Genomic DNA, 27,109 nt, shown 5'->3' with positions numbered 1-27,109 from the left:
GCCCGCAGCTCTTATTAGGCTGTGTCATGTGAAAACACGTACTTACAGATCAAAACAGGAAAAAACCAAACATACTGCAGGAGTAATACTGGAGCTGAATAACAAGAATCGTGGACTGAAGGGTTGAAAACCTGCGAACATCTGTTGAAGTCTGTCTGCTGGTCAGTGCTCGTAGTGCGTGTGCATAACTTGGGTGACTTTAGAAAACAAACTATTTAGCGTAAGTTTAGAACAGTGATACTGATTGACAAAAAGGATGTTTCTTTCACTGTTTATTATTTCAAAGAACTGAAAAGTCTTTAATTTCTGAGTATGATAGCCTTTCACTTCACACTTTACTTTCAGAATCACAGAAAATCTGTAATTTCCATGAATTATTTTGGAAGGATGCTTTTCTAAGATCTGCTTATTTTGAGTTGCTGTAGTAAAGATTTTGAAGTATCTGATTCAAGATTTAATGTGGCTAGGTAATTGCTGTGCTATCAGAAAAATTTGACTTAAATAAAATAGCCAGTCTTTTTCTTCTGTCAAAAGAATAATTTCTTAATCGAATCACAGCTTCTAGGAGGGTTGAAGGGTTTAAAACTTACACATAAGTTTTCTGCTTATGTGCTTTCTAAAATCAGGTGTGTTCAATACAAAATCATCATTCTTGTGTTGTGAGAGAAGATACAAAATTTAAAATTACAATTTTAAACTCGCTGACCTTTTAAAAAGAAATGTTGTCTGAGTTGTGCGAAGGCAGAGAAACTCAGACTCTGTATTGAAATGTAACAATTAATAGTGTAGTATTCTTGTATGGCTTCACTAGTGGCAAGTCATGCCTGACTAGTTTAGTGGCCTTCTACAACAAAGCTACAGCGCTGGTTGACATGGGTAAAGTAACGGATGTCATTTTCCTGGACTTGTGCAAGGCGTTTGACACTGTCCCACATGACATCCTTGTCTCTAAAATGGAAAGACACGGATTTGACAGATGGACCACTCAGTGGATAAAGAACTGGCTGGATGGTCACACTCAAAGAGTGAAGTCAATGGTTCAATGTCTACATGGAGACCAGTGTCAAGCGGTGTTCCTCAGGGGTCTGTTCTGGGACCATTGCTGTTCAACATCTTTGTCAGCGACATGGATGACAACATTGAGTGCACCCTCAGTAAGTTTGCCGATGACACCAAGTTGTGTGGTGCCGTGGACTCACTTGAGGGAAGAGATGCCGTACAGAGGGACTTTGATAGGATTGAGAAATGGGCCAGTGCTAACTGCATGAGCTTCAACAAGTCAAAATGCAAGGTCCTTCACCTGGATTGGGCCAATGCTAGGCACAAATACAAACTGGGCACAGAGTGGGTTGAGAGTAACCCTGAAGAGAAGGATTTGGGGGTGTTTACAGATGAGAAGCTCAACATAAGCCGGCAGTGCGCTCATGCGGCCCAGAAGGCCAACCGCATCCTGGGATGTATCAAGAGAAGCGCGGTCAGCAAGTCGAGAGAGGTGATTCTCCCTCTTTACTCTGCTCTTGTGAGACCCCACCTTGAATACTGCATCCAGTTCTGGTGTCCCCACCATAAGAGAGACATAGATCTGTTGGAGCGTGTTCGGAGGAGGGCCACAAAGATGATCCGGGAGCTGGGGCACCTCTGCTATGAGGACAGGCTGCGGGAGCTGGGATTGTTCAGCCTTGAAAAGAGAAGACTTTGGGGGCACCTAATAGCTGCCTTCTAATACTTGAAGGGAACCTACAGGAAGGCTGGGGGGGGACTTTTTACAAGAGTGTCCACTGATAGGACAAGAGGAAATGGGTTTAAGTTGAAGGAGAACAGATTTAGATTAGATCTTAGGAAGAAATTCATCAGTACAAGGGTGGTGAGACTTTGGAATAAATTGCCCAGCGAAGTTGTGGATGCCCCCTCCCTGAAGGTGTTCAAGGCCAAGTTGGACAGAGCCTTGAGTAGCCTGATCTAGTTGAGAGGTGTCCCTGCCCATGACAGGGAGGTTGGATTAGATGATCTCTAAGGTCCCTTCCAGCCTATGCCATTCTATGATTCTCCTATGTATGACAGAAATTGGGCCATCATACAGAGAACCATTTACCACTGCTAAGTGATTTCCTTTCATAAAGGCAAGATTGAAAGGCAGCAAATAAAAATAGAGACTATTTTTAACACAGTTGATAGAGCCCGTTGCTTGTCAAAGTCTTAGTCAGGTTCAAAAGGATTATGTTCTCCTAATAAAGATATCGTGGCATGAGGCATGACCTAAGCAAAAGAATGGATACGCTCATGGGATGTCGTTATCCCTTTTTTGGTTGAGAGTGAGAGAAAACCTTCCACCAAGGCAGATTATTTTGTAAGTGTTCACGGCAAAGTACAGTCCAGGGTACTTAGCTTTGAAAGAGGCCGGTTCTTATATAAGCAGGTGATCCTTCCCACACTCACACCCTATGGCTTTTTAAATTTGTTTGGCAGTTTTTCGGAAGCAGCTATCTGGTTTGCATCTGCCTCTAGCAGATGGAGTTCCTGCAGTGTCTGAGGTGCAGTTCATAGGAGTATTTCATGATGTTTTATAGGAGTACTTTTGATACTTTTGAGACAGACTGGAAAAATAACCTTTTCTTACTACCTGTACATTTCAGTTTGTATAGAGAAAGAAAGGACTTTAAACTCTACAAATGTGATTCTGGAAACACGAAATTATTCTCATTTCATTCTGCTTACACGGTGATTCTATCTTCATTTCCTAGCCCAAGGCAGAAAAGCTAAATCATCTGTAAAAATAACATTTTCTTCTTTGTAAATGACAGCAGCCCATAGGTACTGTAATGAGGAAGTGTAACGGGTGTGGTCTGTGAGGATATTGAAATCTGGGTGGTAAGGGTGAGGAGCAGAGTCCTCACAGGGGTGTGATTTGATCCATGTGTAGCAGATATGCTGAAACGAGTGAGATGTAATGTTGGGAAGGAGGATTTTACAGCCTGATCTCATCAACAAAGAGTGAATCAGGCATCTTTTTATTTCTACAAAGAAAATACAGTACAGCTTTGATAGGCTATCCTCTAGAGTCAGACATGAGATTATAGTCTAGTCTTGGCGGTGAATTCTCATTAAACCTATCTGCTTCAAATAAGCTCCTTGCTTTTCAAGCGTTCACAGTTATAAGGGGGTTAAAAAATGACCTTTTATTTGCAAATAAATGATGACCATGGCAGCCAAATATAAGTCCCTGTAATGCTAGCTCAGTCTGACTTTTTGATCACCAATACTTTGCTGCTTGGACAGAATTCTGTCAGTGCTGTTTACTTAAGCATAGAAAGATGTGCATGTGCCATTATAGGGAAGAGTTAGGCTGGCATTCCACCTTAATAAATGCCTTTAACACAGGAAAATGCTTGGGTTTTAGGTTGTGGGAAAACCCAGGGAGAGTTTGCACATGCATGCAGAGAATTTGGTTGAGTGAAACTGTATATGCCCTGTCTATAATTTGTTTAGAGTGCATGTGATCACTCTAATTCACTTCTCCATTATTGTGATAAGATGCTTATAGATCACAGCAGACAGTTGTTCTGTAGAGTACCCATCTGCCTATAAAGACATGTCTTGAGGGCTGACAGAAAATCAATGACACTGGCAAATGTAAGAGTGTACAAAATATTTGAAGGTAAGATAGGCTTGTTCGTATGATTTGCCACTGCGCTTCTAGAATCAAGGTGTAGTGTACCAAATGATGATGCTTGGTCTTCCTGGTTTTGCAAGGGAAGAGAAGCCTGCTGTATTTCTCATGGGCTTGAGTAGGTCATAGAACAGTTGTGTAGTAAGCTACCAGTCAGAAGCTAAAATTTTTAATCTCCTGTCATTTCAAAATTATATTTTGAATTACTTGCCTAGAAATCTAGATTTTTCTTTCAGAAGTGAAAAAATAATTACATTGAAATGTAAGCTCAAAATGGTAGTAAAGCATAAGGAAGCTTATCCTGTAGATCCATAAAAAAAATTTATGATGCATTTTGAAAAGCTGTACTGACGTTCGTTTTGAATTACAGGCCTCAGGATGGACAACATGCTATTCACCTTTTTCAGACCCTGTGGCTTTTCAAAAGTTAAATAAACCCCATCCAGGGATGGGGCATCCACAGCTTCTCTGGGAAACCTGTTCCAGTGCCTCACCACCCTCAAGAGTGAAGAATTTCTTCCTTGTATCTAATAAAAATCTAAAATTTTTTTAGTTTGAAACTATTATCCCTTGCCCTATCACTACAGGCCCTTGTGAAAAGTATCTCCGCATCTTTTTTATAAGCCCCCTTTATTATGGAAGGCCATAATAAGCTGTACCCAGGACCTTCCCTTCTCCAGACTGAACGAGCCCGACTCTTGTCAGTTGCTCTTCATAGGAGAGGTCTTTCAGCCCTCTCGTTATTTTTGTGGGCTTTCTCTGGACCCGCTCTAAAAGGTCCATGTCTTCCTTGTACTGGGGACCTCAGAGCTGGACACAGTGCTCTAGTTGGGGTCTCACCAGAACAGACTAGAGGGGAGGAATTTGCCTCCTTTGCCTTGCTGCCTACGTTTCTTTTTGTGCAGCCCAGGGTATGGTTGGCTTTCTGGGCTGCAAATGCACATTGCTGGCTCATGTCCAATTTTTCATCCACCAGTACCCCTAAGTCCTTCTCTGCAGGACCGATACTTCATAAAGATGCTTCCTGGGTTGTAAATCTGATATACTGAATTTCCAGTAGTGAACATTTTCATTTACAGCGTTGAAGCCTCTCTAACAATATGATTACTTTGTTTACTTCAGTCTTTGTATTGCTGATCTAAGTTACTTTCTTATCAACAAATTAGTCTATTGTTGACTCTGAATAACTGAAATTGCAGCACAAAGCATGTAAGTACATTCTTCTAGTGAGAAAGAAAACCTGTTCTGGTGACACAATATGGAATTTTCTGCAGTAAAATCGCTTACTTTCCATAAATTGTAGCTTTAAAAACAAAAACCAAAATACCTTTTCCTCTATAGTGGTGGTGCCTAGCGTTTTGGTTTGAGCTGCTAGAAATTAAAAATAAAAAAAATCATCTTACTTATGTCTTCCTAGACCATGGATTGAAGTCACAAATTTGATAGCTTGGAGTTTGCTTTGCAGCTGCCTTACTGCTGTCAGAACTGCAATGCGATGTTTGAATTACATGTGCCTGCTTAAGGGTATGCCAACATGGTACACTTCTGTCAAAACTGCATATGGCAATGTAGTTGCATTGCGTCTCTAAATTTCCAGGCTTGACTTAAAACCATAGTATTTATTTAAAAAAAATATTCTTCAGTCTATTAAAATTATGGCTTGATCCTTGAGTTTAAATTACGATAGGACTAGGCTGGATTCTAGCTTGTTAAAGCCAGCATTCCTGACTTGGTTTCCTTAGGATTGTCTCGGTAATATGTGTTAAGGGATATTTGAAGGAACCTCCTGCCCACCACTGGAGCTGAGCCTGACATGCCTTGAGACGCAGGGTTTCTGCCTGGGCTGAGGGACATGGATGGACAGACACACATGGGACAGTGAAACAGCTGGTTACACGGGCTGGCACTGACCAGACGCTGTCTTCAACAGTGCCCATGTGCAGGACACACATAGAACACAAGCACAGCCAGCCACATTCTTTCCTCCTCGTGGGCTGGCAGAGAGAGGTGGTCACTAGTGCAGGCACACACATGACATGCTCCATGTTCACAAACACATTTACGGATGCCCCAAGTACCAGCACAGCCCCTCTGCCCCTAGCCCAGATCCCCTTACCCACCCCATAAGTCCCCCCTACTCAGCAGCTGGTCCAGCTTGGTGCTCACTGGCAAATGTATGCACACTTGTCCCACAGGCGCCCTACCCTCACAGGTCTCCCACACATACCCACAGAGACCCTCCACCCACCTGACACCCCTGCCTGGACCCAGAGCCTCCTACGTGCCAGCTGGTACAGCTTGTAGTTTGGTGAGTTACACAACGTGCACCTTGCGCATGCCTGCTCTGGGGAAGGTGCAGATGCTTGGCCCATGCCAACAACCAGCACCATGCAGGCTGGGACCCACAGTCCTTCTCTAGACACTGGCACTGAGCCCCTCACACTGTGCCTGCCACTCCCATAGCTGGGGTTTTTTGGGACACAGATCATTCCCACCACCGTGACTGGTGGCCGAGACCCCTCCCTGCTCCAGTTGGTGGTGCTGAGTCCCCACACCCTTTGGTAGCTGACACCACAGGCCTGGGGCACTCAATGCCTCTGGTCTGACTCCAGTTGCTGGCACCAAATTCATGATGCTGGTCCCCCCAGTAGCTGCAGCATCCATGCACATGGGATAGAAACTGAGACTATGCAGAGAGTTAAGAAAGGATTTAGTAAGAAGATAGGACAGACTGCAGTGAGCAGGCACCAGACTTGGTCAGGCCAGCGCACCAACCAACCCCAGCTTACACATAACTGGCCCCTTTTACAGTCCTTTCTGTCTGCCCCCTCCCCTTCTTTGTTTCTCCTTGAATCCTGCCCCATGCGCATTGCCTCAGCAGCTGGCACAGTCCCACTGACCCCCTCTCCTGCATCCTGCACCCTCAGGTTTGCATCCTTATCAGTTGTAAAGTCCTGATTTTCCTGCAGCTTCTTGGTAACCCACCAATTATGGTGATTGACAAAGTTTGATTATTTTCATTAAAACTAGTTGGTCAAGTTTTATGTCTGACTGTCTCCCTCCTTTTCCTTATCATCACAATTTGGCGGAGTACTTAGCCAGACAATCTTACTGGAAGATGAGAATTCTCACACTCCACACATCCTTACCAATTAGTGGGACTGACCAGGTTTGTTCCCGTCACAGCCTCTCTTACCACGTCAGTCAGGTTTGACCCTAGGTTCTTGTTTGTAGTTACTTCGACCGGGTACTCTGAAAGGAGCAGATGCTCTCCTTCCGCGTGCACTTACAGTATGGAATAGTAGCTGCAGGAGCTTGCCCATATGAAGAGGTAACAGGAGTGTCCAGTTAACACAAGTATTGTATGTCTTGGTATGAACTCAGGATTATTTTCTTTGAAGTGAAGGAAAAATGTGAAATTAGCGGCCTATTGCTCACACACAGTTTCCTTGGCTGTCTGTATGGGACAGAACGTTGTGTGTTTGCATTTGCTTTTAGACTTTCCTGAGTCCTGAAGTGTGTAGTATGTCTTAAGTAAAAAAACAGAGAAAGTACTGGATAATTTTCACAAAGGTGTGGACAAGGAAAAGGAAGATTTTAAGAATGCAAGGAGTCTATTACCGCATTATTGTTGATACAGATGACATGGGTTTTGATGGACTTTCAGGGAGTAAGACAGGAAGTCTTGAAAGACTCAAAAACTACTAAGAAGTAACAATTCTTGTGTACTGCGACTGGATAATAAAACAGTCTTTGTGCGTGGGAAAGTTAGACAGCAACTGGCACATAGACTGAAAGTGTTCAGGCTGGACCTAAATGCTTTCTGGGAGCAGAAGGGATTTTTATTGATTACAGAGTGAATTCCCGTCACGAAGAATGCAAAACTAGAGATGTCAGTTTATATGGTGGTTTGGTGCTGTTTTGCTATGACGACGTTAGTTAATATGAAGAGAGTATTTCAATGCATAGTGTATCACCAGAATTGTAGGAATCTGAAAGACTTGTTTAACTACAGAGTAAAAGAACATTCTGCATCTGTATTATACCATAAGTGGACAATACTGTATGGTTAGTGTTCATGATGAAATGTGCAGGAGAAGATATTGGCTGGGAAGCCATAATACGCACTTCATGAACTGGATTTTTAAATGACAGTGACTCGTCATGGAAAGTTAGCTTATAGAATCTCTTTAAAATACTGCACTTCAGCATTACACAGTTCTACTTGAAATATCTGAACAATTTTTATTTCGAAATAATTACGACTAATCAGCTCAGTAATATGGAACGTGTGGTGTGGAAAATCAATCTACGCCGAAAAATTGTTCTTAAATAATGTGTATTCATTAAAATAGCCATGGACTTTGCCCTTTTGCAGCGTTAAGTATAACCGTATGGGATTTGTCGGGTCTTTTTGGAAAAAGTTGGAAATCTTAAAGTATTAAGGTAGGAGTGAAGCTTTGTGAATGTTTAGACCTGTGTCTGTGAAGAGGAATGGTAGAAGCGCTGTTTTTTATGAACAGTGCCCTTTGAATAGACTTGAACCTGGTAGAGTTAAACATCCTGTGTGATCCAGAAGTATGTAAATATCCGTATATTTGTCATGCGAGTACCTGAATTCTTTTAACCCACACAATTATGATAATACCAAATTTCCTGTGTTTCTGGGTAGACTGAAGGTTATTCTTAGCTGAATCCTTTAGTTTGAAATTAAATTCCAAGAATCATAGATGTTGCAAGTTAGAAGGACCCATAAGAATCGAGTCCAACTGCCGACTTGATTTTGTTCAGTCTAATTGTTAACTAGAATAGAAGTAACTTAACTTTTTTCTTTCCTAGGTTTGTGTTCTTCTTGGATCCATGCAACATTGATCTAGTACATCAGAAGATCAAGTCTCTTGCTTTGTGCGTATCAGCTTGCCCAAGGAAAGAGCTAAAAACTCTGGCTGATATTCAGAAATTTGCAGAAACTAATGGTATGCAAAAAGCATGTCTGGTTTTGTTCATGTACCAGATATTTTCATAGGATTAAAAAAAGACTTGTGCATTAGCTGAACTAAAAATTAAATATGTATTAAGAAATATCAGTAGAAATAACGTGATGTTATTAAGCTAAAACTTTGCTAAATCTTGCAGTATCAATATGTTTCGGTCCTGTCATGTCTTGGACAGTTTTGAAAGCTCATTGTTAAAACAGGAGTGCAAAGTGTGATGAGAATTTGAGGGAATGGCGAACTGTAGGGTACATTCTCAACTCCTGCATAAATGTTTTGATGTTGCTGCTCAACAGTAATGCTGTTGAAGTCCTCATGTACATGGGACTAGTGAGAACAATGCTGCTGTTGAACTGTGCTTGTAGCATGGGATATGGCTGTGGATGTGAAAATATTCTTGCTTTCAGTCAGTGCTACAGTGCAGTTCCTGGGTTTTGTGTGTTTATTTTTTATTTTCTTACATTTCTTTAAAAAAGAAATGTGTAAGGGAAACTAAGTGTATTAACAAATGAAATATTGTACCCCATCCCCTCCAAGAGCAGTAATTTTTCTTTGTAGTAATAATACTGATATTATTCGCTGAGTCTGTATTTTAACTCACTGGAATAAAATGCACAAGAGGTAAACAAATTTTGGACCTTCCAAAAGAGAGTAAAGATAAAAATTTAATTTGAGGAAATTTCAGGGTTTTTCAAATACTCAAGTGGGAGTGTTTTGTCCTAAACTTTCTCAAGTAATCTTTTAAAATGCTGCAGTAAGGTTTCTTTGCAAGATACTTGGTTAATGCTGAGTCAGCCTGTGTGACCAAGTTCAAAGCAGATTACTTTTCCTACAAGGAAATGAAATGTTGATTTCTGTTCTGGTACAGGTTATGTCTCTTATTAACTGTGCCTGAGATATGTTCAGCCTAACCATCTTTTAGAGTACACCAAAACCCACTCTTCCTAAAACATGCTGTGCCTTGTCCTCGTGATCCTCCATTCACACTTTATCTCCCTTACTGTTTTAGATTTTAAAATAAATCTTTCAGATTTTTCAGATTATAGGAAGCTTGGTCAGATGTATGAAACCTAGTATTACAGCAGAATAGAATCATTAATGAGTTCGAGTCCTAATTTTCATTATATGGTATTGGGCTTCTCAAAAACATCTACTAAAGTAGCTTTCCTTTAGTAGATGAAAACTGCGCAAGACTGGAATCACACAGTTCAGAGAAATACTGTTATTGTCATGGTTGTGTTTCTGTTTAAATGTTCACCAACCTGTGCAGGTTCCAAAAAACAATGGTTTGCAGCAACGAACAGCTTAAGTATTGGTCACCTTAAATGTTCCGTATGTATAGTAAAAGTTAAAGCATGATTCAGTCTTACAATAAAGCGAGAACAGTGAGTTAATACCAAAACTATAGTACTTAGTAAACAGAATCATTTTTCTGAGAGCCACCTTGTAACTATGATAGTGGGTTTAAATTAATTAATACTAGGATTATGTTTGGCAGTCTATTTCAAGTAATCATAGGCTCCACTGTAGAAAGGATAATAAGGAAATCTGAGGACTTTGAACATGACTGCGCAGCACTTAATTGCAATTTCTGTGTTTATGATGATACCTAGTTAAAATTTAGAGTTCAGCTGTCAAGTTCTGAAGAAGGAGGGCAAGACATATGTGTTTGGTTTCTTTTGATAATCAATGCTGAATTTTTCAGGCTTGCAGTTTCTGATACTCAACAAGAAAACCACCTTAATGTTTTGAACATATAGACAGACAATGCAGTCAACTCTTTATTTAGCTCTGCTGAGCCTTTCTGAAAGCTTTAACCCTTTCTGCAACTTGAAAATAGCAATTGTGCTGGAGATAGACTCTGTAGGTTGTTGCATGTGCATCAGAAGAGTTAGCCATTTTCACCTGACTCACAACGCTGTCTCTGAAGTCACCTTACTTATACATGCACCTTGGAGTTCTTTCATGTATTACTGTTTAAGCACCCTCCCATTCCAAAGAAATCTGTTGTGCCTCAGCCTGTCAAGAGGTGGTATGGTAAGTCCAAATAAAATTGTTTTTTTTTTTTATCTAAACATCTTTATCGAATGATGTAACATAGTAAAACAAACTACAGCATCCTTATATTGATTAGTGATTTTATCAATACCAGATATGATCTTCCAACTAGCTTAGCGTTTATGGTATCTTCCCCAAACTGGGACAGGCATTTGACCGTCTTTACACAACATGACAGAAGTGCTGACCACTAAGGTTCAAAGCAATTACGACAGAGCTCTTATTGTGTGGTACAGCTTGTATTTTTCTGTAAGCAAGATTATAAATAAGCATTTTATGCAACAAAAATACTTGCTTGGTGCTTGAAAATCATTTTATGACAAAGCATTCTTTTGACTTCCTGAATCAGTAATGATGCGCTTGCTATCCTGCTGTACTCTGGGAAAAGGAGCTGATTTGGTAAATAATACTGCATTATTTTAGGGCAGTAACTTCACTCCCGCTCTACTTGCTCCCCCACAGTCAGGTCCTGCATTTGCAGTACCTTTCCATCGAAGAAAAGAAGGGGTCAGCCCCTCGCAAAGCCTGGCTGATTTTAGGAAGTAAGAAAGTGCGTGCCTTTAATCTGTTCAGAATGATTCACACTCAGAACACTGGGAACCAGTTGGGACCTTTTACAAGAGGAGGAGAAAGGGAAGGAAAGATCTGGGCAGCTGACTGCTTGGATCTTCATCCTGTACAAAGGTGCAGGTTGTAAGAGCAGCTCCTGGAGGTGATGCAGAAACGGGCAGTGTTGACTGAGAACATTTTCTACGCTGTTCTCACACAGCTATGCTGATACTTGAGTTTGTAGAGCTGTGGATTGGACACAAATGAGAATGCTGTATGTCGTGAATTGGCTGCTGCTGGTCTCCCCAGGATTTTCTCACTCAGCAGAACACCTCAGGCAGGGAGTACTTGGGATTCAATGTTTTTGTTGGTCTCGGCACTTAAAAAAATGATGTATTTTGAGTAATGAGACTAAAAGCTGTTTTTTCCTGAAAGTTGATTGTTGCTTCAAAATGTAATGTCCAGGTAATACTGCAACGCTGTTGTTTTCAACGTCTTGCCAAAGCATTTTGAAATATCCTTAAAGACATAATTCATATATGACTGTGCCAAATGAATAACAAAATGTTGTTATTAGAATAAATACTAAACAGGTGGCCATAATTTCTGTCATGTTTAATTCAGTGATAACTTGATTGACTAGTCATTGTGGGAGGTAATATTCCTATCTATTATGTAAATGACTGAATGCAGATTTAGGAACCAAAAATGAAATTTCTACTTTACAGTGTGTTGGCAGGCATCTCAGTTGTCAAAACTCTGTAGCTAGGCCAGGCTGGTTGAGGTCCAGGTGGACTCAGAGCCGAAGGTAAAGCTACATTAAGTCTGCTATGGAGACTGACCTGCAAGAAGTCAGTAAAGGAAGTCAAGCTGGCTGAGTCAGAGCAGGTCATCTCTCTGAGCTATGGGAAGGAAGCGTAGGGGAAACAAAAAGGATTTTTCTTTGCTCTGAAGATAATGATGTCTTCATGTGTAGTAATCAAAATACGTCTTTACAGTATAATGTTGGTGCTTGTCTTAGAAATAGTGGTTACATCAGTTGCTGCCAGCTTCTGACAATTTTCTTCTGCTGTCTGGTTTTGTTTTTCATAGAATTGTGCTGGTTAAAGCTTAATCCTTTGCTCATGATTTTCCTCAAGTCTGTTGAACTGTGTTATAGCCATTTTATGATTAAAGAGATTCTGCACCACTAGGTCTTTGTGAACCTGAATATGTAAATTCTGAGTGTCATTGTTTGAATGGCTGGAATAAAAGTACACTAGGACTGGTTTGAGATATGGAGTCTTCTACTGCTACTCTACCTTGCTACCAGAACTGCCTATCAGGGTCGCCTTGTGTTGGAAATGAAGCTTCTAGTCAGAATAATAGTCCTCATCTTTAAAAAGGGGAAAAAAGACGACCCAGGGAACTACAGGCCAGTCAGTCTCACCTCCGTGCCAGGCAAGATCATGGAGCAGGTCCTCCTGACGACTATGCTAAGGCACATGGCAAATTAGGTGATTGGTGCCAGCCAACATGGCTTCACTAAGGGCAAATTCTGCCTGACTGATTTGGTGGCCTTCTATGATGAGGTTGCAGCATTGATGGATAGGGGAAGAGCAACTGACATCGTCTACCTGGACTTATCCAAAGCATTTGATACTGTCCCACATGTCATGCTTGTCTCTAAACTGGAGAGACATGGATTTGATGGATGGACCGCTCGGTGGATAAGGAATTGGCTGGATGGTCACACTCAGAGAGTTGTGGTCAATGGTTCAGTGTCCAAGAGGAGGCCAGTGATGAGTGGTGTTCCTCAGGGGTTGGTACTGGGGCCAGTGCTATTTAACATCTTTGTTGGTGACATGGACAGTGGGATCGAGTGCACCCTCAGCAAGTTTGCAGATGACACCAAGCTGTGTGGTGTTGTGGACACGCTGGAGGGAAGGGATGCCATCCAGAGGGACCTTGACAGGCTGGAGAGGTGGGCCTGTGAGAACCTCATGAAGTTCAACAAGGCCAAGTGCAAGGTCCTGCAGGTGGGTCGGGGCAATCCCAAGCACAAGTACAGGCTGGGTAGAGAATGGATTGAGAGCAGCCCTGAGGAAAAGGACTTGGGAGTGCTGGTGGATGAGAACCTGGAATACTGCACCTGGAATACTGCATTCAGCTCTGGAGTCTGCAACACAAGAAGGACATGGAGCTGCTGGAGTGGGTCCAGAGGAGGGCCACGAAGATGATCCGAGGGCTGGAACACCTCTGCTATGAAGACAGGCTGAGAGAGTTGGGGCTATTCAGCCTGGAGAAGAAAAGGCTCCGGGGTGATCTTATAGCAGCCTTCCAGTACTTAAAGAGGGCCTACAGGAAACCTGGAGAGGGACTTTTTACGAGAGCGTGTAGTGATAGGACAAGGGGCAATGGATTTAAACTGAAAGAGGGCAGATTTAGATTAGATACAAGGAAGAAGTTTTTCACTCAGAGGGTGGTGAGGCAGTGGAACAGGTTGCCCAGAGAAGTTGTAGATGTCCCATCCCTGGAAGTGTTGAAGTCCAGGTTGGATGAGGCTTTGGGCAACCTGGTGTAGTGGAGGGTGTCCCTGCCGATGGCAGGGGGGTTGGAACCAGATGATCCTTGAGGTCCTTTCCAACCCTAACCCTGCTATGATTCTATGAATAAAATAATTTTCGTGACAGAAAGTGGCTGCACACAGAGTCCTCCAGTAATGTTGTGTTGTGTTATTGATTACATTAATAAGCCATTTGGAAAGGGAGGGAACAGTGAGGTAATAAATTTTGCTGTGGCTGCTAAATTATATAGAATTACATGAAAAAAATCTGATATCAGTTTCAGTGGAACAAAATATCAAATGCAATGGAATGCCTGCAGAACGAAGAGGTAGGAAGAAACCCCATTGTTATCCATTTAGTGGTTTGCTTTTCAATGGTTATTGCTAGTTGGGAAAGAGATCATGAAGCTGCTGAGGCTAGCTAGATGATTAGGTGGAGGCACAGCATTGTCTGAAAGTGTGATGTTTATTAATTGTGAAGACAAGAAAACAGACACCGTATTTTGTGTAAACTTGTGCTGTGTTGGGATCATACAGGCTGTGTTTTGGTCCTTGGCAACGTGTTTTCCTAACTTTTTTCCAAACTTTTCAATATTATGTGTACACATACTGAAAAAGCAAACAAGGATGATCACAAGAAAACACCAATGGTTCTTTTGCCTGGAAAAGAGAACACTCTCAGGAAGAGTAAGATATTTAAAAGCAGGAATAGCTTATAGAAGGTTTAAAAAATGGTATTCCTTGATCTCATAACTTGAGTGACATGAAACTAGAGGTCAATAAAGAAATTACTAGGCATCAAAGGGCCAGATTTTTTTCCACACAAGTCGTAGTTAATTTATGAAACTTATTGCCATGAAGATATTTTAGATACCGAAGGATAAACTGTTAGAATAATAGTGTTTGGATATTTAATAGGTTAGTACTCAGGGATATTCTTGAGCAATAAGTGGTGCAGAGCTAAAGATGCAGCAAGGGAAACATCTGCTACTGGACTAGATGGATTTTTAATTTGATTCCAGAATAGCTGATTTTATTTACCACTGGAAGAAATACGAGAGGAGGAATGAGTAAATTAGTATTTGTTTTCAACTTTCTGTCCCGTTGATAAGAATGGGAGGATAGAGAATAGAATAGTCTGGGCTTTTTAATTACAAATGAAAGTGCATCTATATGAGTTCTGACTCTAAGGTATAAAGTTTTTTTAATTTTTATGTCCAGTTAGTTGTAACTAACTGCGCTTGGCTATCTCAGTAGTTCTCTTTGTGGAGATATTTAAAGATCTAAGTAGCAGGTTTTATGTCTTGGATTTTTCTTGAAACATTCTTGGAGGCACTTGAGTCCCACATTTATTTGTAAAAGCAGGCTGTAATTTCTTCTGCCCTCTAATTCTTACTCTTTTAGTGAAGTGATGGTTATGTCTCTGTCGTGATTTAGCCCAGCTGGCAACTAAACTCTGCACGACCGCTCGCTCACCCTCCCCCACCCCCAGGGGATAGGGAAGAGAATTAAAGGGGAAAAGGGAAAGAGACCCATGGATTGACATAAGAACAATTTAATAATGATAATATATTAATATATACACACATGTAATGATAATATATACAATCAAGTGATGCACAGTGTAATTGCTCACCTCCCAGTGACCATGGCCTGTTCTGTCTCGGCTAACGATCCCGACACAGATAAGTCTCGACACCGCAATCCTGGACGAGTGAGAGGGCTGAAAAGAGAACAAGAGATAGCACTCTCAGAGTCCAAAAGTGGGAGGCCTCAGAAGAGCAAAAGCCCTTCTTTCCAGTCAACCCTCAACTATATACTGAGCAGCCACCCAGCCTGCCTTACACCTGCACACTGGCAAAACATGAGAAGCTGAAAAGTCCTTGATGTCTCAGTGCCAACTATAAACATCAGTGCGCTATCGACATTCTTCTCATGATGAGTCCCAGACTAAAGCCAAAACACAGAGCTCTTCTGGCTGCTAAAAAGAAGAACTAACTCTGTCCCCCATCTGAAACTAGGACAGTCTCTTCACAACAACTTGAAGTTTAGATATATACAATCCTTACATTCCTTCCTTTAAAACACTCTCTGTGCTTCTGGAAGGCACCAGTGGGTAGATCTAGAGAATGAAACTTGCTTTCTTCTCTGAGAATGAATCGTGTCATATTAATCCTAGAAGTCCTGAATGCAGAGTGGTCTGTCCTGTGCCCTCTTGCGCATCTCAAGTCATCACTATTTTTCTAGGCTCTACCAGGTCCCAGAAATTAGATTTAGGTGTTAAGGTTCAGTTCCATCTGTGATTTGCCTTCTGCCTCTATTCCTCCCCCATTTGTAAAAGGGGTAGCCGCAATGTTTAGGTATGTTCATGCAGTCCTCTGATGCTTCCACATTAAGTGCTACTACAAACCATATTCAAATCAATGACTGAGAGGCAGAGTTCTTTTTTTTTTCACTCGTTTCCAGCTCTGATGCTAATCTGTGCACACTTCAATGCTACTTCATTCCTAAATGAAGTGAACCTGTCTGCTTCTGGATTGCTTTTGTTGTTCTAAAAACCCGTAGGCAAATAGGGAACTTGCACAAACCTAAGCTTTATGTATTCTTAGGGCTTGTGTTCTGAGCAAAATTATTTCCTATAGTTGTAGACAGTTATCAGACATAGCAGACAAAGACTGAAGAAAGTCTGATCAGCACTGATGCATTGCCTTTCATGATGGCCTGAGCCTTTTTCCACTTGGCAGGAGTTTGTGAAGAGAGAGGGTCTTGTTATTACTCCCTGTAGGCACGCTTCTTCTGAGGTCATGCAACTTTGTTTTCTGTTACTGGCAGAAGTCAGCAATGGATAGTAACTTACCACCTTCTGTGGAAGCAGTGCTTGGCATTCTGCCTCTTCTGTGGTTTTTGTCTGGAGTTTGCAGCAGAATTCTCTACAGATACACAAGCCAGTGTCTTCAGCTTCTACTTTTCTGTGCCATGTTGGTAGAACATAATATGGTAAGATAATATGCAGCTATTGGTAGCGTACCAAGTTGTCTTGTTGTGTGAAGCTTTGGACTGGTAATGTGGTTCAGATTAGCAGTTTAGAGATGATAAGAGTTTGACAGGTGGATTTGAGTCAAGCTCTGGAGTGAGGAAAGTAGAAAAATGTTAAGAATTTCATCCTTCTGAGAGTCTGGGAGCCTTGTCCTTCTTGAATACCAGTGAACTCTGCCTCTGTCAATACCCGGCTGTCAATAGCTCTTAGCTTGTATTGCATGGGTTGGTCAGGCATAATCATCTGTGAGTCATGTATTCGCAATGTTAGCTATGTTTTAGTTGGTGATGCTCACAAAACACCCAGAACCCAAGAAGAATTAGCACTGGGCTGAAAGTACAGAGGCCAATAGTTGTGATTTAAATAGTCTTACTCCTGATGACATTTCTACACATTTCTGTGTCTGTGATTACCTGGAGTTTAATTGTTGTGTTAGGGGACTTACGTTACTGAGAGACTAATAGGATGTTGCTTGAGAAGGCGAGAGAATGCTTAAAATGAAATAAGATGTTGAGTTTTTTAACTGTAATCTCTGCTTCATCATACGGTCTTTTAGAGGTCGGTTATTTCTCATACATGCACAATACATGCGTACTGTCACTGAGACTCAGAACAGTGAGACCACACATGGAAGATCATAGAAATTTGTAGATTACCTTACCAAAGCTGTGGTTCCTAGTCTTATGCTGTGCTTCACCACATGCCTGTGAAAAGGGCTACGTGGAGCTGCTTGGAGCTGTGCTCATCTTAACCAGAACATACTCCTAAGGTAACTGTTCTGCTCCTGGTGCTGAACCTATCCCAAATATCTCTATATAGTTCTGTGTTTTTCTGCTTAAGTCCTTGACTCTGAATATGAGTCCATGTTTTTAGATCTAGAAGTCCTTGTTCTAGTTCTTGTAACACTGTTGAGAGATGAATAGGTGCTGCTGAGCAGCTCAGAATGAGATCCAGAGCCCCTGCTGTGCTTTCCACCACTGTCATTTGGGCAGTCTCATTGATGTCAGTGGTTTCTTCTGTGGGCTGGTCCTCTTAGCAGAAGACTTAGGAAGTCTTACCATTTCTCAAGCTGGAAACTTTGATATTGATAGTGATGCTGATGTAGTAGAGGTTTTGTGTGTTTGTTTACAAGACAGCAAATACAGCAAGGTAAGCTGTACTGGAGTTCTGGTCTCTAAAAGTAGTTTTATCTGACCAGTTAGTATGAAACTTCCTGTTTACTCTACTGCCGTGGGAATTAGGGTTATGTCTTGTCATTCTGTGCGCTGTATCCTCTGAGCACACAAGACCTTTAATAATTTGCCTTCTCAGTTGTAAAGAGCCTTTGAAATAGGAGTTTGGTCCCCCATCTTTGTCCTGGCTTTCTACAGTATCTTTATATAGTTTGTGCTAGTCGTAGTTGGTTTTAAGAATGCCAGAGGTAATGGCAGTTCAGCTCCTTTCTAACGCAAGCCTAGCTAAAACAGAAAGCAGACTTTTAAAGGAAGTGGTGGCTTTTGCTCCTACAGCTAGGTTAAGGTTGAAAGCAAAGTTTGTCTTTTGAGATACTTTGCTCCAGTCGCGGTCCTAAAATATTCTAACAGCTGGAGCAATTCTATTCATGGAAAAGAAACCATGGAACAGAAGCTGTTATGTGTCTCCAGAATACTCCTTTGTAGGTGAAAGCACCAAATACAGCACTGTGAGACCAGTAAACTCGATGTGCTTACCAGTAGCCCAGCAACTGTTGCTCTGCATAGTTTAGAAGTGTTTTTCGTTAAGGTTACAACACGTTGAGATCTCAAATCCAATCCCTGTAGGACAGTCCGATGTTGTTCGCCTAATGATTTCTCCAGAAGAAATATGTGCACTGCTGTAGGAGGCAAAGGATGTATTACTTTAATGATTTTTTTAGTTTGCTCTCTGAATTCTACCCATAATGTTTTTGAAACTTTTACGAGTGGTAATAATTTAAGAATAATAGTAGTGTCATTGGTAAACTAATTATCTCAGCAACATAGATGATTCGAGTTCTTCTTTAAGCTTTTGCAGGCCTTGCAAACTCAAACAGCAACAAGAAGACTGTCTGTGCTGAGACAGTCTCTACTAACCCAGAATAACTAGTATGAGGTGGAAGGTTTGGCAAAGCATTCCATTCTTCCTGCTCTCACCTTACAAAATTCAAACTATTCGTTGATGCAGAGGAACTCTTTTGTTAAGAAATGAGTTTAGGTTTGATGTAAAGTGATATATTACTAAAGCAGACCTTTGGGTTGTAGAACTCTCCCTCATGGTATTAGAGACGTTGGACGGTTTTCAAAATATAAAGAAATAGGTATTTATGGGAATATTAAAATTTTATTCTGCCTAATTATATAGGACAAAGGACAAACAAATCTCATGGGCATTATTTCAGCTATTGGACTGGTAGTTTGTTTACATGCAGGGTGGTTAATGTCTCTCGTCTGGCAAGCTCCATGAAAATATTTTTCTGCTCGACTGTGAGTCTAAAGAAGCACACTATGTGAGGTGGGCAGCTGAAGGAAAGAGATCCAAAGGAGCCCTAAGAGCAGTTCCAGGCAAGAGATGATAGTGGCAGCCAAAATTGTCCACTGCTCCATTGCATGACAGGAGGGAACATGTAATTGGATTCCAGAAGGACCCCATGAAGTGCTTCCAGTTTCATCCACAGCCAGGGGTTTGTTGGGTTACCCTAGTCTACCAGTCCTGCTTGAATGGCTTGTGACCTGTGTTGCAAATCAGGAGGTGGCATTCGGTTTTGCGCGGCTTACATTTGTGATACAAACAGAAAGTCTTCAGAACATGTCTGGCGATGTGAAACTTAAGGATAGCCTTGGCTGCAGTGACCACGACACAGTGGAGTTCAAGATCCATGGGGCAGCAAGGAAACCATTCAGCAAGCTCTGTACCCTAGACTTCAAGAAGGCGGACTTCGGCCTCTTGAAGCACCTGATGGGCAAAGTGCCGTGGGAGGTGGCCCTGGAGGGACAAGGGGCCCAGGAAAGTTGGTCCACATTCAAGGAGCACCTTCTCCAAGCTCAGCAGAGGTGCATCCCAACGAAGAACAAGTCGGGCAAAAAGACCAGGAGGCCGGCGTGGATGAGCAAGGAGCTCCTGGACCAACTGAAAATGAAGAGGTTAGCCTGCAGAGGGTGGAAGCGGAGACAGATAGCCTGGGAGGAATACAGAGAAGCTGTAAGAGTGACCAGGGATCAAGTGAGGAAGGCTAAAGCCCTGAAGGAATTGAATTTGGCAAGGGATATAAAAAGCAACAAGAAATGCTTCTATAGGTATGTAGGGGACAAAAGGAAGTCCAAAGAGAATGTAGGCCCCCTCCGGAAGGATACTGGTGCTCTGGTTACCCGGGACATAGAGAAGGCTGAGGTACTCAATGAATTTTTTGCCTCAGTCTTCAATGGTAAAGCCTCTTGTCTTACCACCCAAGCTGTGGAAAGAACTAGCAGGGACTGTGAGGATGAACCACCGCCCACTGTACTTGAAGACCAGGTTCGAGAACATCTGAGGAACTTGAAGGTGCACAAATCCATGGGACCTGATGAGATCCATCCGCGGGTCCTGAAGGAACTGGCGGATGAAGTTGCCAAGCCACTGGCTATTGTATTCGAGAAGTCGTGGCGGTCTGGCGAGGACTGGAAGAGAGGGAACATAACCCCCATTTTTAAAAAGGGTAACAAGGAGGACCCGGGCAACTACAGGCCGGTCAGCCTCACCTCTGTGCCTGGCAAGGTCATGGAGCAGATTCTCCTGGGAACCATGCTAAGGCACATGGAGAGCAAGGAGGTGGTGGGTGACAGCCAACATGGCTTCACCAAAGGCAGATTGTGCCTGACCAACTTGGTGGCCTTTTACGATGGGGTGACAGCATCGGTGGACAAGGGTCGACCAATGGATGTCATCTACCTGGACTTGTGCAAAGCTTTTGACACTGTCCCGCACGACATTCTTCTCTCTAAATTAGAGAGTCATGGGTTTGATGGATGGACCACTTGGTGGATAAGGAATTGGCTCAATGGCCACACTCAGAGAGTAGTGGTCAACGGCTCAATGTCCAAGTGGAGACCGGTCACAAGTGGCGTCCCTCAGGGGTCCGTGTTGGGCCCGGCCCTCTTCAACATCTTTGTCGGTGACGTGGACAGTGGCATGGAGTGCACCCTCAGCAAGTTCGCCGATGACACCAAGCTGTGTGGTGCCATCGACACGCTGGAAGGGAGGGATGCCATCCAGAGGGACCTTGACAGGCTGGAGAGGTGGGCCCGTACCAACCTCATGAAGTTTAACCAGGCCAAATGCAAGGTCCTACATCTGGGTCGTGGCAATCCCAGGCATAAATACAGACTGGGTGGTGATTGGATCGAGAGCAGCCCTGAGGAGAAGGACTTGGGAGTACTGATGGACGAGAAGCTCAATATGAGCCGGCAATGTGCTCTTGCGGCCCAGAAGGCCAACCGCGTCCTGGGCTGCATCAAGAGGAGCGTGGCCAGCAGGTCGAGGGAGGTGATTCTCCCCCTCTACTCTGCCCTTGTGAGACCTCACTTGGAGTACTGCGTCCAGTTCTGGAGTCCCCAACATAAGAAGGACATGGACCAGTTGGAGAGGGTCCAGAGGAGGGCCACGAAGATGATAAGAGGGCTGGAGCACCTTTCCTATGAGGACAGGCTGAAAGAGTTGGGGCTGTTCAGCCTGGAGAAGAGGAGGCTCCGGGGTGACCTTATAGCGGTCTTCCAGTACCTCAAGGGGGCCTACAGGAAAGATGGGGAGAGGCTGTTCAGGAGGGCCAGTTATGATAGGACAAGGGGTAATGGTTTTAAAATAGAGGGAGGTAGGTTCAGGTTGGATATTAGGAAAAAATTTTTTACTATGAGAGTTGTAGAACACTGGAACAGGTTGCCCAGAGAGGTGGTGGAGGCTCCATCCCTGGAGACGTTCAAGGCCAGGTTGGACAAGGCCCTGAGCAACCTGATCTATTTGGAGATATCCCTGTTCCTTGCAGGGGGGTTGGACTAGATGACCTTTGAAGGTCGCTTCCAGCCCTAACCATTCTATGATTCTATGATTCTATGTCTGTGCAAAGAACCTAGATCCTTCTTCCTTCCCTGGCTGTAGCACATCCTGCCCTTTTTCCTTTCTTCCTGAACTGCTAGAAGTCACAAGGAAGCATGGACATCCACAGGTCAGCAGTGTCCGTTAGGCTTATTTAGGTGTGGAGGCCTCTGCGTAAGATACTTAAAACTGTAGTTCAACACTAGTAGTGTTGTATGGCAAAATTACAAAGCTGGTACTGAACATTCAGTAGAATCATAGAATGGTTACGGGTGGAAGGGACCTCGAAGATCATTTAGCTCCAACCCCTGTGCCATGGGCAGGGACACCCTCCACTACACCAGGTTGCTCAAAGCCTCATCCAACCTGGCCTTGAACACTTCCAGGGATGGGACATCTACAACTTCTCTGGGCAACCTGTTCCACTGCCTCACCACCCTCTGAGTGAAAAACTTCTTCCTTGTATCTAATCTAAATCTGCCCTCTTTCAATTTAAATCCATTGTCCCTTGTCCTATCACTACACGCCCTTGTAAAAAGTCCCTCTCCAGCTTTCCTGTGACCCCCTTTAAGTACTGGAAGGCTGCTATAAGATCACCCCGGAGCCTTTTCTTCTCCAGGCTGAATAGCCCCAACTCTCTCAGCCTGTCTTCATAGCAGATCCAACCCTTGGATCATCTTCGTGGCCCTCCTCTGGACTCTCTCCAGCAGCTCCATGTCCTTCTTGTGTTGGGGACTCCAGAGCTGAATGCAGTATTCGGGGTGGGGTCTCATGAGAGCAGAGTAGAGGAGCAGGGAATCTGTATACAGTTGTCTATATACAGCCAACCCACTTCTTCCTATAGGGATCCTTATTCTAGTCATCTTTATAACTTAGCTTTTGGCCTATATTCAAAGCAAAATGAAACACATGTCAATATCTGCAATCTTCTTTTTCCTTCTGTTTTTGAGATAAACATGTGACTCTCTCTACCGCTGCCCCTCCATCAAATTCTGGAGTTGTTCGTAACCACACTTGAGCGAGAAGTTTTAATATCTACAAGAACAGATTAAAAAATTTTGCAGCAGTATAGAGCCTTTTGGCAAGAAAGAATAATAACTACTTTTAGATATTACGTTTACAACTATGATGTACAAAAGATAGTTTTGTCTGATATCTGTTTATCTGATGCCATGTTTTCCACCTAAGCAAGTAGAGGCATAAGGACTCCTATAAACAGTATAATTGAAAATGGAATTCAGATGTTTTACCTGATACCTTCTCTTTGCAGGAAATCTGACTTTATTCAATGGTGTGTTTGGTATTTTTGACCTGCCTCCCTAAAAAAATTCTTATAAGTAATATTTAAGTAGTGTTCCAGAAACTGCATGGGATAGCCTGCTCAGCTGCTCTCTGTCTTCTCTTTTGGTCTGTAAATAGAAGATGTCACTTTATAGAGGTAGCAATGTGGCAATGGTAAACAAGATTTCTGCAAATAATAGTCTACGATTTCTTCAAATAATACTTCTGTTTGGTGTCACTCAGGCCAAGATACGGCTGTTTGTCAAAAGTCTTGCTTTAATTTGAATAAAAGCGTGTATGTATTATCCAGATCCAGTTTGTAGAACTCTCTGCTACGAAGTATTTCTGGAGAGGAGGCTATCCTAATGGAAAGAATTGAATATTTACAGGGATGATCAAGATGTCCTTAGTTTATTATGTAGGAGAAAAGAACACTGAAGGCTATGTATCCAGAGCCCTTGCACTGGGGAGTATGCAATCTGTTAGCAAACAGGCTTGGGAAGAAACTCATCTTGGGATAGGTAGCTTATACCATTGGAGGCTTTCTTACTTCTTCCTTCAGTTTCTGAGAGACCGCTGCTCCAATCTGATTTGGCATTTGCTATATTCCTGGAAGCATTGGTTCAGGTGTTCAGTGTCTTCTAGACAAATGGGAAGAGATCTGTCTGGGTAATGTACTGCCATTAGGCAAGTGTTACATACTAAAGAAAGCTTAAATTATGTTTAAATTTGGTTGTAGGCAACTTGATCTTTGTTGTGCGGTACCAATATGTTTATAGAGAGAGTTCAGCTTCGTTAAAAGCTTTGGACATCTAATGCAGCCAGAGCTTGTGTTATTTTTCAGCCAGCTTTCTAACTTCAGCAGTTTGGTTCCTTTGTTCCTCTCCCTGAACTCTATAGACCAGTTGTATTTTGAAAATACAAAAAAAAACCCCAAACCCCAAAAACCAAACCAAAACAAAAAACCACACTTGAATGTGTTCTTGCTATAATGACTGTTGTCTTATGCAATATTCATGCACTAAAAATGATCAAGAAAAAGTGTGGTAGAGTAGCAGGGGAGGGTGACTTCAAAGTGCTTTGTGTCCTTCTCTTTTACACTGTGTTGTGAGTAAGCCTTTTTGACTTGAATACACAGATTTTTGGAAGACGCAAAGCTAGATGAAGAGTGTTGTTCTGTTACTCTGAAGCCTATGTGGGGCTTGATTTACCATTCCATTACAGGAGGAGCTGTAGCATAACTTTGTGGTAATAACATGAAGAGCTGCAGAATCAGGGCCTGAATCAGTTTTAATGTCATTTGCAAGGAATAGGAATATTTGATTTTTATTTTTTTTCCCTCATCAATCTTTTTTTTTCCCCTCTCAACAGGATCCACTCTGTGTAGCTATGAACTACAGCCATCAGAATACACTACAGACCCAAGGGCTGCCAAGTTGTGTCCTAAATATCCTGTTCCAGAGAGGTAATATTAACATCTTGTCTCATTGAGGGTGGAGGGAGCAGAGATATGTTTTGTGCATGACAATTCTTTAGAAAATATGTAGCCCAAATTTATTCTGTCTTACAGATGTACAGTTGTAGAGTGTTATTGCCACGGGTTTTTAAAAGGCATTTTGAAAGCAACTCTTAAAGAAAACCCAAACTATCCATGCATGTGTTACTGAGAGTATTGAGCTGGTACCTTCAGGTTCCCTTCTGTCTCATGTTACTGACACTGTGCTGAGTATCAGCTGTTTTACTGCCTTTCACTCTATGGCCACCTGCCTGTCAGCAATGCAGATCAGAGACAATTATAGAGCACTGTGGATCTTTGGGGGAAAAAAAAAGGATATATTCACACACAGCTCTCTGCAATGTTCACTTCTTACACCTTACCTCAGCCAGTCAGATTTCGCAAATTGCTCCTTTTTTTATTCTTTCAGTCCCTAAATGACCAATATGAGGACAATCAAGTACCAAAAAGAGGGTTCTATTTTATAAACAGATCAATTTGAGTTTAAAATATTTTACTAGACTGCTTTTTGTGAAGTAGGAGAGGGAAGTTTGTAGCTCCAGAAACTCTGCTAGCTATGCTGCTGGAACTGTGGGCATAAGCATTGCTGAGAAAACAAGCGATCCGTTTGCTGTTGTGCACACCCTTCTGTCAGTAATTCTACTCACTCAAGAAGAATCATGTTGTGTTTTCTCAAAGTTTAGCTTCTCAAACATGTTCAGTAGTGGGCTGTAACTGCAGTTTTGCCCTATGCATAGTATTCTATTATAGTTTTATTAAATGTTGTAATTGTATCAGTTCTAAAAACTTTAAGTCTCTCTTTTCTGCATAGTAGCCTCTTCAGTGAATAATGTTTTTATGTTGTAGTGACAATAAGTAGCAGCTGGAATATTAACTTTTTTTTTTACTTTTCCTCACAGCAGATTAATATTCCATACAGCTTACCAGCTGTTATAGCTGTAATACAAAACCAAATTAAAGCTTCAGTGCCAGCTTGCATACTGAAGAGGCTTGTCAGTCTTAATTTTTGCCAAAATCATATTGACTTTTCTCTCTGTGTGATCCCATGTCATTCAGACTGAATGAATATAGCTTAATAAGAAAACAGGAGGATAGAACAGTGTGTCAGAGCTCTAATGACACTATGTAAATTCCTCACAAAAACTACCTCAAGAGTTATTTTTGAAAGCTATTGTGTAGCTGGAGCATTTCCTCTTTTTTATTTGATATGAATAAAATGTTCAATACGTTTGAATATTTTCTGAGATTGAAAAGTCTGAACTTAATGCCCTAAAGCAAAAAAGGCTAATATTGTATCTGTAAACTACTCCGGTTTTCAGATTTTTATAGTTGAATTGTTTGAGTAAATTAGTGTAACTTGAAGGGCAAATGGAATCCTGTGGTGACAAATAAATGAAAACCCAGCACCCTGTAGGTTGAGGCATTCAGGGAGAACTTACCTAACAGTCCTGTTTTCAGATTTGATCTGTCAGAGGCATGAGCCATCATCTGACTCCCATTAGGTCCAAGAGGTGGAGAGAGTGTATGCTGTGAGGACTGTCCCTTGATGTTTTCTCTTTGATGACCAGGCTTCTTCACATCCTTCATTTGAGGTTCCACCTGTCAATGGACACTGATCCTCCAGCTTCAAGGCACTATGTCCACCTTTGACACAGCACTTCAGCCAGCCATACATCTGTCTTCCAGAAATTATGCCTACCATATCTCAGCCTCAGTAGAGCATAACTTTGATGTTCAGTTTTGAAATAGAGGACCCTAGAGGAAAACCTATCCAGCTTTTCCCTGCAGTGTTTATCAAACAATTGCGCCAAGCTGTGCCAAGTCGCTGCTTCTGTCGAGGTTACAAGGAGCAGGTGGCAGTGGCACTCCAACCAGGCTCCCCCACACAGGTTGTTATGTATGCCCAGGTGTAGTTGTTAGGTGAGAAAGCTCTCCTCTGAAATCTAGTACTTGAACAATCAGATGGATCTCTTTAGCTTCATTTGAACATTGCTTCAAAAATACAGTTTTTAGCATCATCATCTACTGGCTTGAACTTTACTTGCCCTTGTTCATGATTATCATGTTGTTGTTCTCAAAAATGCAGAATTCCGTTTTGGTATGTAATATACCAAGTTATAATCAAGAGGCCATATAAAATAGCACAGGTCACTGAGAATAGATCTATTATTGTATTTTTTGTTAAATAGGACATCTTACCTCATCCACTCAGTCAGAACCACTGAAATAGCAGCAGATCTCAAAAGGTGGGTTCACAGGAGTCCTCTTTACTCAAGAAAGCTTGTAGGAACCGCCAACCTCAATTTTTTTTTTTTGTTAATTACAACAAAATCAGAAATTAATCATTGCACATGAAAATAGGTAACTTCAAATTTAGTGAAATAGCTGTAGCTTAAGGGAT

General features: G+C 42.1%; 1 protein-coding gene across 1 annotated transcript in view; it reads left to right on the top strand.

The window, feature by feature from the left end:
* The window catches only part of SLC44A1 (solute carrier family 44 member 1), a 70,395-nt gene that overhangs the window by 21,811 nt on the left and 21,475 nt on the right, over positions 1 to 27,109 (top strand). Inside the window, exons 4-5 of the mRNA XM_086629876.1 lie at positions 8,507 to 8,643; positions 24,564 to 24,657. Of these exons, the coding sequence (XP_086486002.1) occupies positions 8,507 to 8,643; positions 24,564 to 24,657 (231 nt within the window). The remainder of the gene's footprint in view (positions 1 to 8,506; positions 8,644 to 24,563; positions 24,658 to 27,109) is intronic.

Source organism: Tauraco erythrolophus, chromosome Z (genome assembly GCF_009769465.1).
Source record: "Tauraco erythrolophus isolate bTauEry1 chromosome Z, bTauEry1.pri, whole genome shotgun sequence".
NCBI classification, from domain to species: domain Eukaryota; kingdom Metazoa; phylum Chordata; class Aves; order Musophagiformes; family Musophagidae; genus Tauraco; species Tauraco erythrolophus.
Note: the sequence above shows the minus strand (reverse complement) of the source record. Positions and strands in the feature narration are given on the sequence as shown.